The sequence below is a fragment of the Schistocerca nitens genome, chromosome 3 (genome assembly GCF_023898315.1).
Source record: "Schistocerca nitens isolate TAMUIC-IGC-003100 chromosome 3, iqSchNite1.1, whole genome shotgun sequence".
NCBI classification, from domain to species: Eukaryota; Metazoa; Arthropoda; class Insecta; order Orthoptera; family Acrididae; genus Schistocerca; species Schistocerca nitens.
Window position 1 is genome coordinate 50,630,097 of NC_064616.1, and position 17,186 is coordinate 50,647,282.

General features: G+C 38.4%; 1 protein-coding gene across 1 annotated transcript in view; it reads left to right on the forward strand.

The window, feature by feature from the left end:
• LOC126248002 (zinc finger FYVE domain-containing protein 9) overlaps positions 1 to 16,951 on the forward strand; it is a 383,986-nt gene extending 367,035 nt beyond the window's left edge. Inside the window, exons 17-19 of the mRNA XM_049948584.1 lie at positions 3,198 to 3,318; positions 12,037 to 12,198; positions 15,562 to 16,951. Coding sequence (XP_049804541.1) covers positions 3,198 to 3,318; positions 12,037 to 12,198; positions 15,562 to 15,720 — 442 coding nt within the window. The 3' untranslated portion in view covers positions 15,721 to 16,951. The remainder of the gene's footprint in view (positions 1 to 3,197; positions 3,319 to 12,036; positions 12,199 to 15,561) is intronic.
• The last annotated feature ends 235 nt before the right edge of the window (positions 16,952 to 17,186 follow it).

The following is a 17,186-nucleotide window of genomic DNA, read 5'->3' on the forward strand; positions in this document are numbered from 1 at the left end:
GAAAGAAGTAAACATACTTATGTCAAAGGAGTGGCAGTGGTGACAGCTTTAAGGAAGACCTATTCAAAACTTTTTGCTGCTTTAACTCTTCCCATAAACCTATGTGGCTCTGGTTTTTGAAGGCCAAGTTGGCCAAGACACTAACCAGCTTTTTTGTAGGTCATGGATTCAACTCCCACTCATGATATGGATGATTTTGTCTGTGCATATCTCTCTGAACTAGTTCTTAAGAAACTTGCTAAAATTTGAACAGTTAGTTTATACTTGTACGGTAAAGTTTCTAAATGCCAGTGGTTAGCGTCTATAGCAGGCCATATCCTTTAAAACTTGTATATTCAAACAAAGATATGATTTCTGTTTCTTGACCTCCTGTTGCAGATGGAAATAAGGTGGTAAGATGGAGATCGCCAGTTTGAACTTTGTCCAAGGTACGGTGTTTTTCAGACAGTGTTTGTGTTGTCTTCTAGCGTATTCAGTGAGTGAGTGGTGGTGGTGGTGATGATGATGATGATGATGATGATGATGATGATAAAACACAGTGAATGATTGTTTGGCCTATTGTCAAATGCCAGTTTTGAGAATATGAACCATAGTAACACTTACGTGTCCACCGTTGAATTCTTAAACAAAAAGAAACGGAAAACATGTACTGGAAATATCTACAGAAGACAACATGTAATGTATTTCAGGCTACTGTTGGTTTGCCTGTAATACGTGAATTTATTGCGTTTAGAGTCTGATAACAATGCCAATTAATTGCAGTCATATGGATGCAGGCTACCTCAAACATCATAAATATGTCAGATACGTGATGCATGTGGATAGCAAGTCACTTTATCTACACACTGCAGGTGTTTGCTGAAACCTGTGCAGCTGCAGCTAGGCCCACATTGGAGGACAGCCCATATGTTCGACACCTTCAACATTATCAGCTAGAAAACAAGGATAAATGAATGTGAGATCAATTTACTATGTGTGACGTAAGTCATAAATGCCTTTGCCAACACCTTAGGTACAGTCATCCATCTACAATCAGCATCATGAGCATATTACAATTAACTGAAGGTTAACGGTTTGAGTTTAACCAAGGGCATGAGCAATGACATCCAGTGGTATGTTTGTTTGTATATGTTTATTTGTTACGTTTCTTACTAGCAATTAGTGTCTCACTGTTGTTCAAAGGCTTCTCCAGACTTCTTCCACAGTTCCTTGTCCTGTACTATTGTTGCTATAATGATCCACCATTATAAACCCTGTGAAGAAATTAATTTTTTAAATGATAGACTGGTTTTTGGTACTGCATTTCACAGTACTAACATTGCACTGGATCCCATGCAAGCATTTTAGACATGGAAATGAAAAGTGAAATAATAGTTCGGCAAATTTGACAGACAAAATTTGTAGGTATATAATAATTCATTGTTATGCATCATTTTGCTTAGCTAGAGCAGCAACAGAAATATACAGTGAATAATGATTTTTACTGTTTCAGCCTTTTATCGTTATATTTTGTTTGCGTTTAATTAACTATACCAAATTAAAAACCCATTAATTGTATTTAACCTCATTACTCGAATGTCAGAGTATAGACTCCTGTGTAAAGCTTTGAACTGTGGGCATAATTTACTACTAGAAGTCTATTACAGACTTTGTATATTAAATTTAATATTTGCTGACAAATAGGTGATCCCGTAATGTTGTTTTACTGATTTTATAAAACTTCACATTCAGGAGAGCTTTAATGTCTGTTGTTAGGTCCACAAGTAATCTTTGCATCTTTACTCATTCTGTGTTGGTTGAAGTATTCTGTCATTAATTTATGGACAGAATGTTATCGCTGCTTGTAAACATTTAGGGATAATAACTTTTAGGTCTACCTATACGAATTTGTAGCATTTCGTATGATGACCCTTAACAACTTTACCCTTTTTGTAGGGTACGTGGAAACTATTGATTACTTGGTCACATGAGATTGGTTACAAGTTTTGGGATGCAAAAAGTATTGTTTTGTAGTTAAGGACAATGCGAGTTTGATATAGAGTAGATAAAAAATAATTTTTGTCTTGTGTTGTTTCCCTTCATTGTATTGCCTCTACATGAAACACTATCAGTAGAATGTACAGGAGGATTAATACAATTTGAAAGATGGATTATGAAATAAAGTATGAGAATCTCTCAAACATTTTAGTGGTGGACAATCTCAATGCCATAGATCTATACAGTAAGTTTATTAAATATGTGTTATCATGTAGTTACACTGTGGAAAATACACAAATAAGTCTTTCGTAATGAATATTGTAATTTACAAGGAATGTAAATGACAGCAATGCCATTCATGCTCCAGCTCTTTTGAGTAGGATAGCACTTCAGTAGAAGAAGAAAACTGAAACATGTCTTTGAGAGATTTTCAGTTTTAAAATAGGTGGTTTTCTCTATGTTGGCTGTATCAAGCAAAGAATGAATCAACTTAAAGTTTGATTTTGAACATCACAGTACTTCAGTAGAAATAGTCTGATTATTCGTTATGCACTTGGTTTCCTCCAACTCACATACAGGTTCACTCATCCAGCTGCATGGCCTAAAGTTTGACATTTTCACATGGAATCTGTGTCACAGTGCATACCCCCCCCCCCCCCTTGGTGCCATATCTATATTGCCAAGAGCAAAAAAAAGTGTGTGTTTATAGTCAAGCAAATAATAGCATGTGCCTTCATTTAGGGTGCTACTATTTCACAACCATTTAATGTAGAGTTAACCTTAAAATTACATTGAAATTTATTCACATATTAAAACTATGCCACACTGAGAATCCAATCTCAACCCTTGGCTTTTGTGAGCAATGTTCTTCCAATTGCACTCTCCAAACACAACCCATCTAACAGCTTCTGTTTGATAATACCTTTCTCCTACTTGCTAAAATCTTCAAAAGTTGTACTGTATATTTTGTTTGGTTAGTTTTAACTTATCAGCAAGTTTAATAACAGATTCATTCAGGAATGAAATTTATATAATGTGTGTAAACTATTTGGTATAAATAGTTCAGCATGCAATTAACCATGGTATGGAATGAGTGAATCAATATTGCAATGGCTTAGAAAATTTAAAAAATCAAATTACGTAAGCAGTACAATAAAGCAGCTCATAGTAAGTTTGTAACTGAGCAAACTATGACCATATTCCTCATTTTTTATTTTCAGGGTGAAAAGTCTAATTGATGGACGTCCACTTGATGGTATTCCTTCTATTAGAGTGCATAATGGCACTGATTATATGGGTAGCTCAAGATTTATTCGTTGGACGGAAGTGTTCATTCTTCAGGTACTGTAACTGGTGCACAACAAAAAATGCGCCTCTAGTTTAATGTTTTAACACAGAATAGACACACACAAAGATAGTTATTGCACTAAGAAATGACAGTCATTTTAAATTTTTGTCATTGTTATTGGACTTCCTAGATAGCTACATTATCATTAGTAAAGCCGATATTTTTCAAAACACACACACACACACACACACACACACACACACACACACACACACACACAGAGAGAGAGAGAGAGAGAGAGAGAGAGAGAGAGAGAGAGAGAGAGAGAGGAGGGGGGGGGGGGCACCCTGTTTCCTCTGAGCTTGCAGAGACTTGGGACATGAACTTAGGACACATGTCTACGTGAATCTCTGTCTGGTTCCAGTTGCGATGTGGTGTTCATGGAACAATGGTTCACAATCAGATTCTGTGTGAAATGTCTCCAGCTGGCATTTGGGAATGAATGTCTGTCAAACCGGTAGGTTTTTTTGGTGGTGCAAGGCATTGATAGCCTGGACGACATTGACAGACACTCTTTGTAGAGACCCAATAACGTAAAAAGGTGAAGACATAACAGTGAAAACAATCAATTTTTGACAGTATAATGTAATTGGATAGATAAAAAATTTACTCACCAAATGGCAGCATAACATGCATATAAAAAAAGATTATAATTATGCAAGCTTTCGTAGCCTATGGCTCCGTCTGGCAGAAGGGCTGAAGGGAAAGGAAGAGGGATCGAGGAAAATGACTTGAGAGGTCTAGGAGAAGTGGTAGACTTTGGAAAAGTCACTCAGAACCACTGGTCAGGGGAAACTTACTGTACGGGATGAGAAGGAAAACACAGATTGTTGGGGACTGCACCAATGAGATTTGAAAACCTGAGAGCTTAAAGGTGGAGGTGGAAGATGGAGTAATATGCAAGACAGAGATTACTGCTAAAACCTTGTGCACAATTTAATAAGAGTGAAAAGCTAAGTGCATTGTACAAAATAGAGATGGGAGGACCTTGTGCACAATTTAATAAGAGTGAAAAGCTAAGTGCATTGTACAAAATAGAGATGGGAGGGGGACGGTGGAAAATAGACAGGTATGAAAATGAAAGATGTAGAAAACTTAAAAGTAGTGAAGAAAGTAGTGGTTACTGTGAAGAAATGCTGAGACAGAAGAAATTAATGTAAATTAAGGCCAGGAGGGTAGCGAGAACTAAGGAGGTGTAGCGCCAGTTCCCACCTGTGGAGTTCTGAAAACTGGTGTCTGGGGGAAGAATCCGGAGTGTGTGGTCAAACAGGCACCAAGGTCACAACTACCATGTTGTAGAGCATGCTCTGCAACAGTGTACACCTTCTGTCTATGATCATTCATCTTAACTGATAATTTGGTGATAGTCATGCCGATGTAAAAGGCTGAACAGTGTTTACGTAACAGCTGATACATGACACGTCGTTCCACAGGTGGCACTCTCTTTGATAGTGTATTGCTTGCCAGTTACAGGAATTCTATAGGTGGTGGTAGGAGGGTGCATAGCGCAAGTTTTGCAGTGGGGACAGTCACAGGGATAGGAGCCATAGCATAGAGAGATAGGGGCAGAAGGAGCATAGGGTCTGACAAGGATATTGTGGAGATTGGGAGGGTGACGAAAAGCTATTCTAGGTGTGGTGGACAAAATCTCAGACAGAATGGATCTAATTTCAGGGCATGATTTTAGGAAGTCATGGCCCTCTCAAAGTAGCTGATTAACACATTCCAGACTAGGATAATACTGAGTGACAAGTGGTGTGCTCAAAAATTTTATTTTGGAGATATTTGCAGTACCAGGATTGGATGAGATAGTCCGGGAAATCTGCATTTGATCTAGGCTGGTGGGGTAATTACGTACAGTGAAGGCTGAGGTGAGAATGGTGGTGTACTGCTGTAAAGAGTTTGTATTCGAACAAATATGTTTGCCTTGGATACCAAGGCTGTGTGGGAGGGAACATTTGACATGGAAAGGATGGCAACTGTCAAAATGTGGGTACTGTTGTTTGTTGGTAGGTTTAATGTGGCTGGAAGTGTGTAGCTGGCCTTCAGTGAGGACGAGATCAACTTAAAGGAGAGTAGCATGGGATTTGAACTATGACCATGTAAAATTTAATTGGGAGAAGGTATTCAGAGATTCTAGGAATTTTAGCAGGTCAGCCTCACCATGAGTCTGGTAAAGATGTAATCAATGTATCTAAATACTTAAACCAAACCAGGGGCTGAAGACTTACAGATCCCAGGAAAGCCCATTTCAAGTGACCCATGAAAAGTTTAGCATAGGAAGGAGCCATCCTGATTCCAATGGCCGTACCCCTGATCTGTTTGTATATCTGCCCCTCAAAGTTGAAGTAGGTGTTGATAAGTATAAAGTTGATTAAGGTGAGTAAGAAGGATGTCAAGGTTTAGAATCAGGTGGGTACTGACTGAGGAAATGTTCAGCAGCAGACAGACCATGTACATGGGGGTGTTGGTATAGAGGGAGGTGGCATCAGTGGTGACAAGCCAGGGGTGTGGTGTACTCTGAAGTTGTTTTGTGGAGGGATTAGTAGTACCAGGACTGGATGTGATGACCCAGAAAATCTGCATGGATTTCAGACGATCTAGGAAATGGTTGGTATCTTTGATGAAGGAGGAGAGTTTTTGTACTATGGGTTGCAGGTGTTGATCAACTAAGGCAGATATACATTCGGTGGGCGCTTTGAAGCAAGCAGCTATAGGATGGCCAGGATGATTGGGTTTGTGGATCTTAGGAAGAAGGTAAAAGGTGGGGGTGAGTGGTTTTGGTTGGGTAAGAAGTTCTTTAGATTGAGGTTTTAAGGAGGGACTGCAAGTCAGTTTGAATAATAGTGATGGAATCTTGATGGCAAATGCTGTATGTAGAGGTGTCAGACAGCTGGTGTAGACCTTCACTTCACCTTCGGTCAAGTACTACAGTGGTAGATCTTTGACTGCTGGGAGAATAATAATGGAGTCATCCGCTTTTAGGGAACATAGAGCCTGGAGTTCTGCAGAGGGTATGGTAAGCAACATCTGACATGAAAAAGATGACAACTGTCAAAATGTAAGTACTGTTGCTTGTTATTCTTCTTTTATTGTTCAACTCTGAGGTTGGTTTGCAGCAGAGCGCCATTCCTCTCTTCTGTCTGCCTTCCTCTTCATTTCCACGTATGTCTTACATCCAACGTCATTCATGATCTGTTGCATGTATGACATCCTTGGTTGCCCCCGCCGATTCCTTTGCTCAGTAGCGCCATCTGCTATTGTTCCAATGATGATGTTGTGTTGTAGAATGTGCGCTACAAGTTTATCTCTTCTTGTTTGGATGTGCCGCCACAGAGATCTGGTTTCCTGTACTCCTCTAAGCACCTCTTCATTTGTTACTTTGTCTCTCTAGCTGATCTTCATCATCCTTCTATTGCACCCCATCTCCAGGGCCTCTAGCCGTCTTCTCTCTTCTCTTCCAACTGTCCAAGTTTCACATCCGTATAGGGCCACACTCCAAACTAAACCTTTCATGGTACGTTTCCTTATTTTCAGACTGATGTTGTTGCTACTGAGGTGGGGATCAAAATTAATGGGTAGAAGATAGACATGCTACGTTATGCAGATGATATTGCTATAGTCACGGAGACAAAAGAAGGTCTAGAGGAAGTCCTCAGAACAATGGAAAAAATTCTATGCAATCAGTATGGAATGAGAATAAACAAGAAAAAGACTAAAATGATGGTATACAGTATAGTAGCAGGATATGAACCTCTGAGAATGAGAATTGGAAGAGAGGAGCTGGAAGTGATACAGGAATTTACTTACCTGGGAAGCAAAATCACAAGAGATGGTAGAAGCCCGAAAGAAATTCCGACCAGAATACAAAAGGCCAAAATTGCATTTAATCAGAGAAGGAACTTACTCACCAGCAACAACATCAGTTGCTTGTTAGTAGGTTTAATGTCAACAGAAGTGTGTAGCTGGCCTTATGTGACGCCACCTCCCTCTATACCAACATCCCCCACGTACATGGTTTGCCTGCTGCTCTTTACAGCAGACACCACCATCCTCACCTCAGCCTTAACTGGACATGATTACCCCACCAGCCTAGCTCAAAAGCAGATTTTCCGGACCATCACATCCAATCCTGGTACTGCTGATCCCTCCAAAAAATGACTTCGAAGCACACCACTTGTCACTCAGTATTATCCTGGTCTGTAATGTGTTAATCAGCTACTTCAACAAGACCAGGACTTCCTAAAATCATGACCTGAAATGAGATTCATTCTGTCTGAGATTAGCTTTTCGTTGCCCTCCCAATCTCTGCCATGTCCTTGTCATACCCTATGCTCCTTCTCCACCTACCGTATGGCTCCAACCCCTGTGACTGTCCCCACCGCAAAACGTGCACTATGCACCCTCCTATCACCATCTATACCAGCCCTGTAACTGGCAAAAAATACACTATCAAAGAGAGTGCCGCCTGTGAAACGATGTGTCATGTACCAGCTGTTACGTAAACACTGTTCGGCCTTTTACATTGGCATGATTATCACCAAATTATCAGTTACGATGACTGGGCATAGGCAGAGGGTGTGCACTGTCAACACTTAATATCATGTTGCTGAACATGCTCTACAACATGACAGTTGTGACCTCAGTACCTGTTTCACCACACACGCCATCTGGATTCTTCCCCCAGAACCCATTTTCCCAGAACTCTGCTGGTGGGAACTGGCGCTACAACACGCCCTTGGTTCTCGCCACCTGCCTGGCCTTCATTTACATTATTTCTTCCCTCCTGGCATTTCTTCACAGTAACTTCTCCTCTCTTCATTCCGTTTTAGTTTTCTACATCTTTCATTTTCATACCTATCTATTTTTTGCCATCCCCCTCCCATCTCTCTTTCTTACAATGCACTAAGCTTTTCACTCTTATTAACTTGTGCACAAAGTTTTAGCAGTAATCTTTGTCTTGCATATTACACTGTCTTCCACCTCCGCCTTTAAGCTCTCAGGTTTTCAAATCGCATCTGGTGCAGTCCCCAACACACTGTCTTTTCCTTCTCGTCCCATGCAGTAAGTCTCCCCTGACCCGAAGTTCTAGGTGACTTTTCCAAAATTTAACACTTTCCTTAGACCTCTCCAGTCCTTTTCCTTCATCCCTCTTCCTGGTCCTTCATCCCTTCTGCCGGACGGAGTCACTGGCTCCAAAAGCTTGCATAATTATAATCTTTTCTTACATGCATGTTATGCTGCCACTTGATGAGTAGATTTTTTTATCTGTCCAATAACATTAAAAGGTGAATACTGTGTGACGCGCGAGAGAAAGAGAGAAAGAGAGAGAGAGAGAGAGAGAGAGAGAGAGAGAGAGAGAGAGAGAACTTTGGCACACAGACTGTAGAATGAGTATTCATCATATAGCTCAGACTCTGGCTATACCCAAACACCCTTGTCCATGACACTGTAACCGAACAATTGCAAATAAAGAAAATGTCTGCAAAACTAGTCTCGAAAATTTTGACTGACTATCACAAGTTCAACCAAGTGCTGATTTGTGAAGAACTTTTGGAAAGGTGTGGAAATGATGGTACTTTTGTGGCAGTGTTATAACAGGAGATAAGTTGTGGTCTTCAAGTACGAGACAGCTCAGAGTTGCACATCGCACAATTACCATGTCCCAGGAAGGCATACACGAGGTGCCACAAACTAAAGGCAATTCTTATTTCTTTTTCAGTGCTAGTGATATCATTCACCACAGTTTGGTACCTACCTGACAGACTGTCAATGCTGCCTTTTATGTGGAAGTGCTCAAAAGACTGAAAAAGGGGTTGCACCTATCAGATCACACATCACGGGTTCCCGGAAGCTATGCTCCACCAAGACAATGTGCACAGCGATGCTGCTTTCTTGGTTAGGTATTATCTGTCACAGGGTGTGTACGTCCCGGGACAATGGGGAAGTCCAGGAAAAAACCGGGGACTTTTTCGTTCAGGTGAAAACTGGGAAGAACCCAGGAATCTTTTAGAATTCCAGTAATTTCTTCCTTTTTTTGTGTAGTTTTGACTGGTAAGAAATGACACTCTTACAACGAATTCTACTTTTAGCCCCATAATGCGGAATAATACTGCAGTAATAAAACATAAACGAGGGGGAAAAAATAAAACCTTAGTTGCAAAGGAAATGCATAATTTACAACAACAAAACATGGTGCACACACAAGCTGCTGCAAACAGCAAAATGTGCCAAGGGCCTTAGGATGAAGACTATGCAATAGCTCATAACAACAAACTGCTTCCGATGAGCATGACGTAACAGTGGTTTACATTAGATTTGTGTGAGCAATTGCCAGCAGACTCGTGCACGTGCGTGGGTGAGTCCTGTATGAGCAGTACCTTGTCCCGCTTCGGGCTACTTGACGTGCGACTGTAAGCTGTAGCAACAAGCAACCAGATGCTTCCCGAAAACAAAATTTCTGGTGTGCCAAAGCTGCCAGATTCCCATGTGCACAGAGCAGGCTGAGTTGTTGGTGGGAGGGGGCTAGTCTCCATGTGACCTGTGTTTACGTTTAGTGATTTTGCTGTTTCCTCTTCGTTTACAGCTCTCATGTCAAATGAAAACAAAACGGATTTCTGTGGCTGGGGGCTATCAAGCGAATTAAAATATATTCGCATAATTATGGAAGGCTAAAATTAGTTTGTTTTTTTTTATTTCATTTTATTTCCAAGTTTTTGGCAGCCTAGCATTAAATGCCTTGCAGAACAGTGAAGTTATTTTTGTGAATTTGCTGAAGAAATTTGGCTTTTATTAATCTTTTCCACAGAGGCAGTCAATTTATTTTAAACAATATTGGCTAGTGTCAACTATTTGCTGAATTTCAAATTCACATTTTTATCTTGTGGCACATATGGCATTATGCCATAGTAAAGAACAAACCAGTAGATAATACAGTAGTGGTGCTCCAAGAAAATCTGCATCCTGAAAACCACACTGAAAACATTAATATCATGTCGGGTCATACTTTTTTTTGTGAATCTGGGCATACAAATGTGCACTTTGAGCTGAATTATGCATTTTAGTATGGTTCACGAAATTCCGATGCTCTTTTAGTATCCTGTGATGTCCTGTTTCATTTATTAGATAATGCAAGATCTCTTAATGCTATACACACATGAAGATATGGGCTTCCTACGTCATTGTAACTGTGCGCACTCGCGCATTTTCTGGCGCTCTCTGGCAACTTCTGAAACAAATTCTAACAGATGATTGGAAAATATTACGAATGGCAGTTTGAAAAGCATTATACTTTCATAGTAAATTTCATTTTATGCTGCCGGCCGGAGTGGCCAAGCGGTTCTAGGCTCTACAGTGTGGAGCCGTGCTACCACTACTGTTGCAGGTTCGAATCCTGCCTCGGGCATGGATGTGTGTGATGTCCTTAGGTTAGTTAGGTTTAAGTAGTTCTAAGTTCTAGGGGACTAATGACCTCAGCCATTAAGTCCCATAGTGCTCATAGCCATTTGAATCATTTCATTTTATGCAAGATGAATTATGTTATGTGTGCAAACATGCTTCAAATTTCTTGAATCACAGAGCATTTGATTCTCATTTAAAGCTTAACACTTTGAGGACCAGGCATTTAGAAAAATTTCGAGCCCAGAGGGCCAAACATTTATGTCATTATTTAAAATTTTAGTGGCAAATTTGTCTGATGTATCTTAAAATGGAACACAAGCAAAAACGACCAACATTATATGTGAAAGCTTAGCTTTCCTGGTAGCTGCACTATGTATATTAATTTGAACCATTAACTTTTCATATTTGAGTGTTTGTGGTACTTAACAGTAATGTTGCTATTGGCTGACTACATCACGTGTCCTATGCTCTGAATACCTGCTATCATCGGCTGGCAAGATCATGTGATATGAGAGATGATTGGCTTACAACAGTATTGCAATCTCGATTTCAGTGCTTCGGAAACTAACGTGCTGCATTTTGTGGAATTAAAATACATACTTTCATAACCCAAAAATATACAGCGTATTGTAATACAGAAATATGCAGCATACATGTAGCTGTACTTCAAAGTGCTTTTTTTTTTTTCCTGGGGTTCATTTTCTGAAGTGCTGGGAAGTTCTGTGCCAGTATGTAAAACCTTAATCATTCAAAGGATTGATAAATTTTATGGTTCCGAGGAAAAATGTACTGTGACTTAACAAGGAAAAAGCGTATTTTTAACCAGAATCCAAGAAAAATCTGGGAATTTTTCTCCATGTCTGCGTATACACCCTGTATTAAAAAACTAGATGGCAACACTGCACCAGTGCCCCCCACCCCCTCTCGCTCCCTTACCATCCTGACCTTGCTATGGAAGATTTCTTTTGTTTGTTCCTGGCTGACGACAACCCTGACAGGAGTCCATTTTTGGACCATCAGCAATATGAAATCTTCTATTACGTGTGCCCTAAAGAATGTCCCAACTCAGGCCTTCCAGTAAGCCTACAATTATTGAAAACCATGATGGAAAAAATGAATTGGCAGGAGGGTTCTGTTTCGAAAAATTTTGATGCATTGTACTGTTCTGATCAATAAATTAGTTTTTATGGACTTAGTTGTATTACCTTTCTTACAAACCTTATCTGTTAGTTAGAAGAGATATTATTTGTTGTTGTATGAAGACTTGTGAAAATATTTCAAATTACCATTTTTTTCTTTTTTTCTTACAGTCTGAAGAAGTATCAGAACAGGGAAGTGATCCCATAGATATCAGTCGCTTGACAGAATCAATAGCAAGAGCTACCTGCCTGGCTGTGATTAATCTTCTAGATTTATTAGCACAGGCAGGTCTAACGAAGATAGCAGTTCGAGCAATGATACACCCAGAAAATGTAAGTTAATTGCTACAGTTTTCATGAGTACCATCACAGAGAGAGCAAAGGAAACTTAGATGTGTGTTCTGTAACTGAGCTTAAAGTGTTAATGGCTTTTTATGATACAATGTTTTCAAAAGAAAGAAAATTGGTGACTGGTTTGAGAAATTTGTCATAAGGTAGCCAGTCTGTTATAGCTGTATAGTTGGTATTTCTTTTCAAGTTGGTTAAAATACATTGCAGATTTATAGAGTGTAGAATATAAAAATTGAATTCCCTCACAAGGCACATGCAGTGTGCTTCTTATTTTAACATATCACTATGCACTATGATTTCACCCTTCACACCAATGATTGTGTTACTTGGGGTGATTCATACAATGTTGTCACAGAAGAAGCTGAGTAGCTCAGTGGTGTAGTGGTTTGATACTAAACTGTTGCATTGAGGGTCATGAGTTCAAAATTCACCTGGACTAAACAGTTTTAATTTGTATATTCAGTTTGAGTACATTCTAGAAGAATCCACAAATGTCAAGAATCATATACTGTATGTGTTCTGGCCGGAGGCAGTTTGCTCCGTGCTCTTTTATGTGCAAGTGCTGAATCGACCTTCGTTAAGTGAAGTTAGTGTTTGTCATTCATCTAATTACACCTTCTTCTTCATGACAATATTAACTAGGATGTTTCTACCACTTCTAACACTACAATTTAGATTTCAAAGGAAATTTGTATTGTTCAAAAAGAGGACTGTGTTGTAGGTAAATACAGAATTTTTGCCATATATTTTAGTGGTTATTGGGTTTTGGACTTGAATATCATTGGTTGATACAACATCAGGTACACTATACTTCCAGGATCATATTCCATTAAGACAACATCTTGATCAACCAATACTTAGCTCATATTTATCACAGCATGCATGCTTCCTACACTTTTATTTGAAGCTCTGGTGTATCAAGTTAAATTAACTTGATACACTCGAGCTTCAAATAAAAGTGTAGGAAGCATGCTTTTATTTGCACTATTTCCCTGTATCTTGACTGAAAAATTCCTTAACTTGTGAAGAAAAAACAGTAGAAAAGCCAGCATAAAATAAAAATAATATGACATTGATAGATTGCTACTCATCACATAGAGGAAGCATTGATTGGCACACAGGTATGTCGAAAGAAAACTGCTGGATAGTATCAGCTGCGAGGACGTCCACCTTGATCAGAGTGTCAGCTTGACTGACCACACCTTTTACACATTTCCTCTTGTTTCATCTCTCACTCATTACACCCTGTCATTTCAGCTCTAACTCATTACAGATGTTAGACACATGACTACACTAAACTTGAAACAGTGGGTTGTAGAGGAGCATTGTACTATACAATGGGATCTTTGTTGTCGACTGGTTTCAATGATCAATGAAACAGCTCATTTCCCCATTACCCGTATGTCCAGGGGCTTAGGAGAATGGCATTCTCCTAACTCTGTAGTGGTAGGATGCTCTTCTGGCAGTCTCAGCTAATAATTTGTTTGCTTGGATACACGCTTGGAATAGCTGTCAGGCACAAAGTGTGTCAGAGTAAATGAGCAACTTCTCACCTGTGTGAAATGCCATCTGATCCAGCATAAAAAATGAAAAATTTACTTAAAACCATTGCTGCCAAACAGTTTAATTTTGTAACTGGTATCTTTTGTGTTGGCGCCATACATTGATGATGATGATGATGATGATGATGATGATGATGATGTGGCAGTTTTTTATTTCGAATAATACATTAGTAGTGGGAGTGGCTTGCTAAAATATTAATTGCTGTAAGGTGTATCACATCTCCATTAACTACATTCTTTAATCTACTCATTTGTATTATATTAAAGTTTTTCCTGTAACATTATAGAATTAATTGTTTCCTTGCTAAACATGCAGTAATAACCGAAAACTTGCATACCAATGACTGTGTTAAGAGATTGGGCACTGATGAGGAACATTCATAATGTTTTCTATCACAAACCTAAAAGAAGATACTTTGTCAGGAGTCTTAACACTGAAACTAATCATTCTCCACATATTTACCATGAAAAGTGGCACACTTCTCTTACTTATGGATGAGCTAGTTGATATCCTTCTTCAATAAATGCTCAATTTTGCTTCTGTTCCGTCTTTCTTATTGTGCTATTGCCATCCTGGAAATGCTCGGCAAACAGTTGGCTCTTCATACATTGAAAGAACATGTCACAGGGTTCCAGTTCAAGGAAATATGGAGAATGGGACAGAGTTTCATATCCCACACAGCAACATGTGTCACTGCTGTGAGTAATGTCCTGGCATTTTGTTGGAATGCTTGTCATTACATTTTTGCATGACTACTTACCAGGGTATCATGGTAATATTGTCCAGTAACTGTCTGTCAACCACACACCATAAAAATAAAAATTGTCAGCATTACTGCCACTGAGTGATGTGTGTGTGTCCAAACTCATTCTAGTGGTGGTGATATTGAATATTTCCTCTGTGTGGCAATGAGGTGATAAAGTCACCAAAATCAGACTGGTAGAGCTCCATTGTTTTGGCTACTGCTTCCTTCCAGCATAATTTTCATTGGACACCCAGAATATCATGTCAGCAGACAGGCATAAAGTGTGAGCTCATACAGCAGTGTAAGGTGAGACACTTGATGTTTCCTAAAACGTGTGGGTGATATTTGTCAGTGACCCGTGACTTAAGATCCCTTTCCTCCACTATTGTCTAGAGAGAAATGTGATGGTATTGAGGCATCAGGACACCCACATGTATGAGAATTTTATCATTCCTCACTGAGTGATGGGCTTGACTGCAGTCTCATTTGGTCACATTATAAAAACCTGTGCTATTTAACAATATATCAAACTTTGGAGCACTGCCTGCATGCATGAAAACTTGTTCATCATGAATGTCCTTCCAAAAACAGGAAACAAAGTGACATTCACATAAAACAATTTAAGTGGAAAACCAACAGGGACATCTGCTGCCCCTGCATTGCAAAATGTGAAGTTTATTCTTTATTCTTGCACCTAAAACTATGACATTTATGTCCACCATAGATATGCCAAGGAATTAAGCATTCATTGTAGTGATTGAAACACATTACTCTAGTTTTTAAAATGTGCAGAAATAACAGAGGAAATGATTAACTTACCAATGGGTAGGACAAGTAGTACCCCAGCTGCATGTAATGTATGTCATAACAGAAGGTTGTTTACTTAAAAAATAAGACAGGGTTTATTCTAATACAGGGCTATTTTCAAGTGACATGAAATACATATTCAATAGGTTAGCAATTTCTTGACATTTAAAAACAGTTTTAGAAAAATAATGGGAAATATTAAACTTAAATGCATGCCTTTTGTCTTTTAGGTGGGCTATGAAGCTGGAAGCCAAGGAGAAAAACTTCCTCCAATTTATATGAATAGTCTTGACAATGAGCTGATCCCCATTCTTCACAAAGCTGCATCAATGTCTCAGGACAGCCCTGCTGTTGTTTTGGAACTGATTTTTCATATAATGTTGCAGTGATATAAGTACTGATGCAAATTTGTAACAAATATGTACAGTGTAATGCGGTAATCATGTATTCTCCACTTGCTGTTACAAACAGTAAGGATGTGTTTGTGTTATTTGAAGAACTGTGTTATTACTCACAATTAATATTAAATGGTATATGACTTGTATAAATAATCGTCCTCACTTAGTTCAAAGTATATCTCTTTCTCAATTTAAAGTCATCCTATGAGTTCATAGTGATTTTATTTGTGATGTAGAAAATCTTTAATATGTCAAAAAGATTTTTAAATAGTTGAAAACTATTTTCATATTAATGTTTTTCCTCTTTTATTACTTTAGCTGTCAGTCTCTGAAATATGTATACTGTTGTTATTTGTTTTAAGTGAGCATATTTTGTGTGTTTATCATCATAATTTTATATACCAACTGTTTTTCAGACTGTAAGATTTAAGGAAAAGGACTTGTTTGAGAATTAGGGATTTAAAAGGCTGTGTGGTCGGAAGTTGAAGTTTATTTGTTACTTTTATTGTACCGATAAATTACAACGATCATTTTCTTACAATAGTCTGTGAAAAGTGATTTTACAAGTAAAGCTCAGGGTAAATGTTGGAGTATCATACTGGAATAGCATCAGTGACTTCTTTTATTTTTGGAGTATATTATCTAACTGTATATAGATAGAATATTTAATGAGTATACTCATGTTTCCAGCCAGATTATTAAAACTGCAAAAATGTAAGTTTTTAGCAATCTTATCACTCATGTTACCATTATAGCATTAAGGTCTTATGCATGTAAAGATACTTTTTACTGGAAGACACACCTCCATTTAGAATTTCAGCATACTTAAGTCATCTGTCGTATAGGTCAACTGTTAGAAAAGACTGTATTTTTTCAGTCATTAATCTGGTTTGAAACCTGATCTCTATTTGAAAGGATCCTTTAAAGTAATGGTGCTAAACTAATATTGTAATTTTTCAGTGTTCCAGGCTTATATAAGCAATTAAATTTGTGAGTTTTCCCTAGTGTATCTAAAATGTTCCACCAGTCTCGTATTTTAGGATGACTGTAGTGCCTTATGAAAACTGAAATTATTTTAAAAATTTGTGATCATAAATGTGATAAAAAAATATATTTTTGTGTTATTAACTGTATTTATTTTTTGCATTTTATGATCCTTACATTTATATTTTACTGCATATCTGTAACTATCTCAGGAAATACATATCTGAACAACAACACACATCAGTTTAAAATTCATTTCAGTACTATTAATGTAATCACATAACACTGTTTGGGCACAGGGAGAGACACTCTTTTTGCATGTACCTGGAGCCCACAGTTTTATTTAGTTTTAAATATGCTGTATTCTTATTTACATATTATTGACAACTGTAGGGTTCATAAATTATTGATATTTCCCATGCTAACTGTCCATTTTTACACTGTCCATTCTAAAGTTAGTGTAACGGATTCAT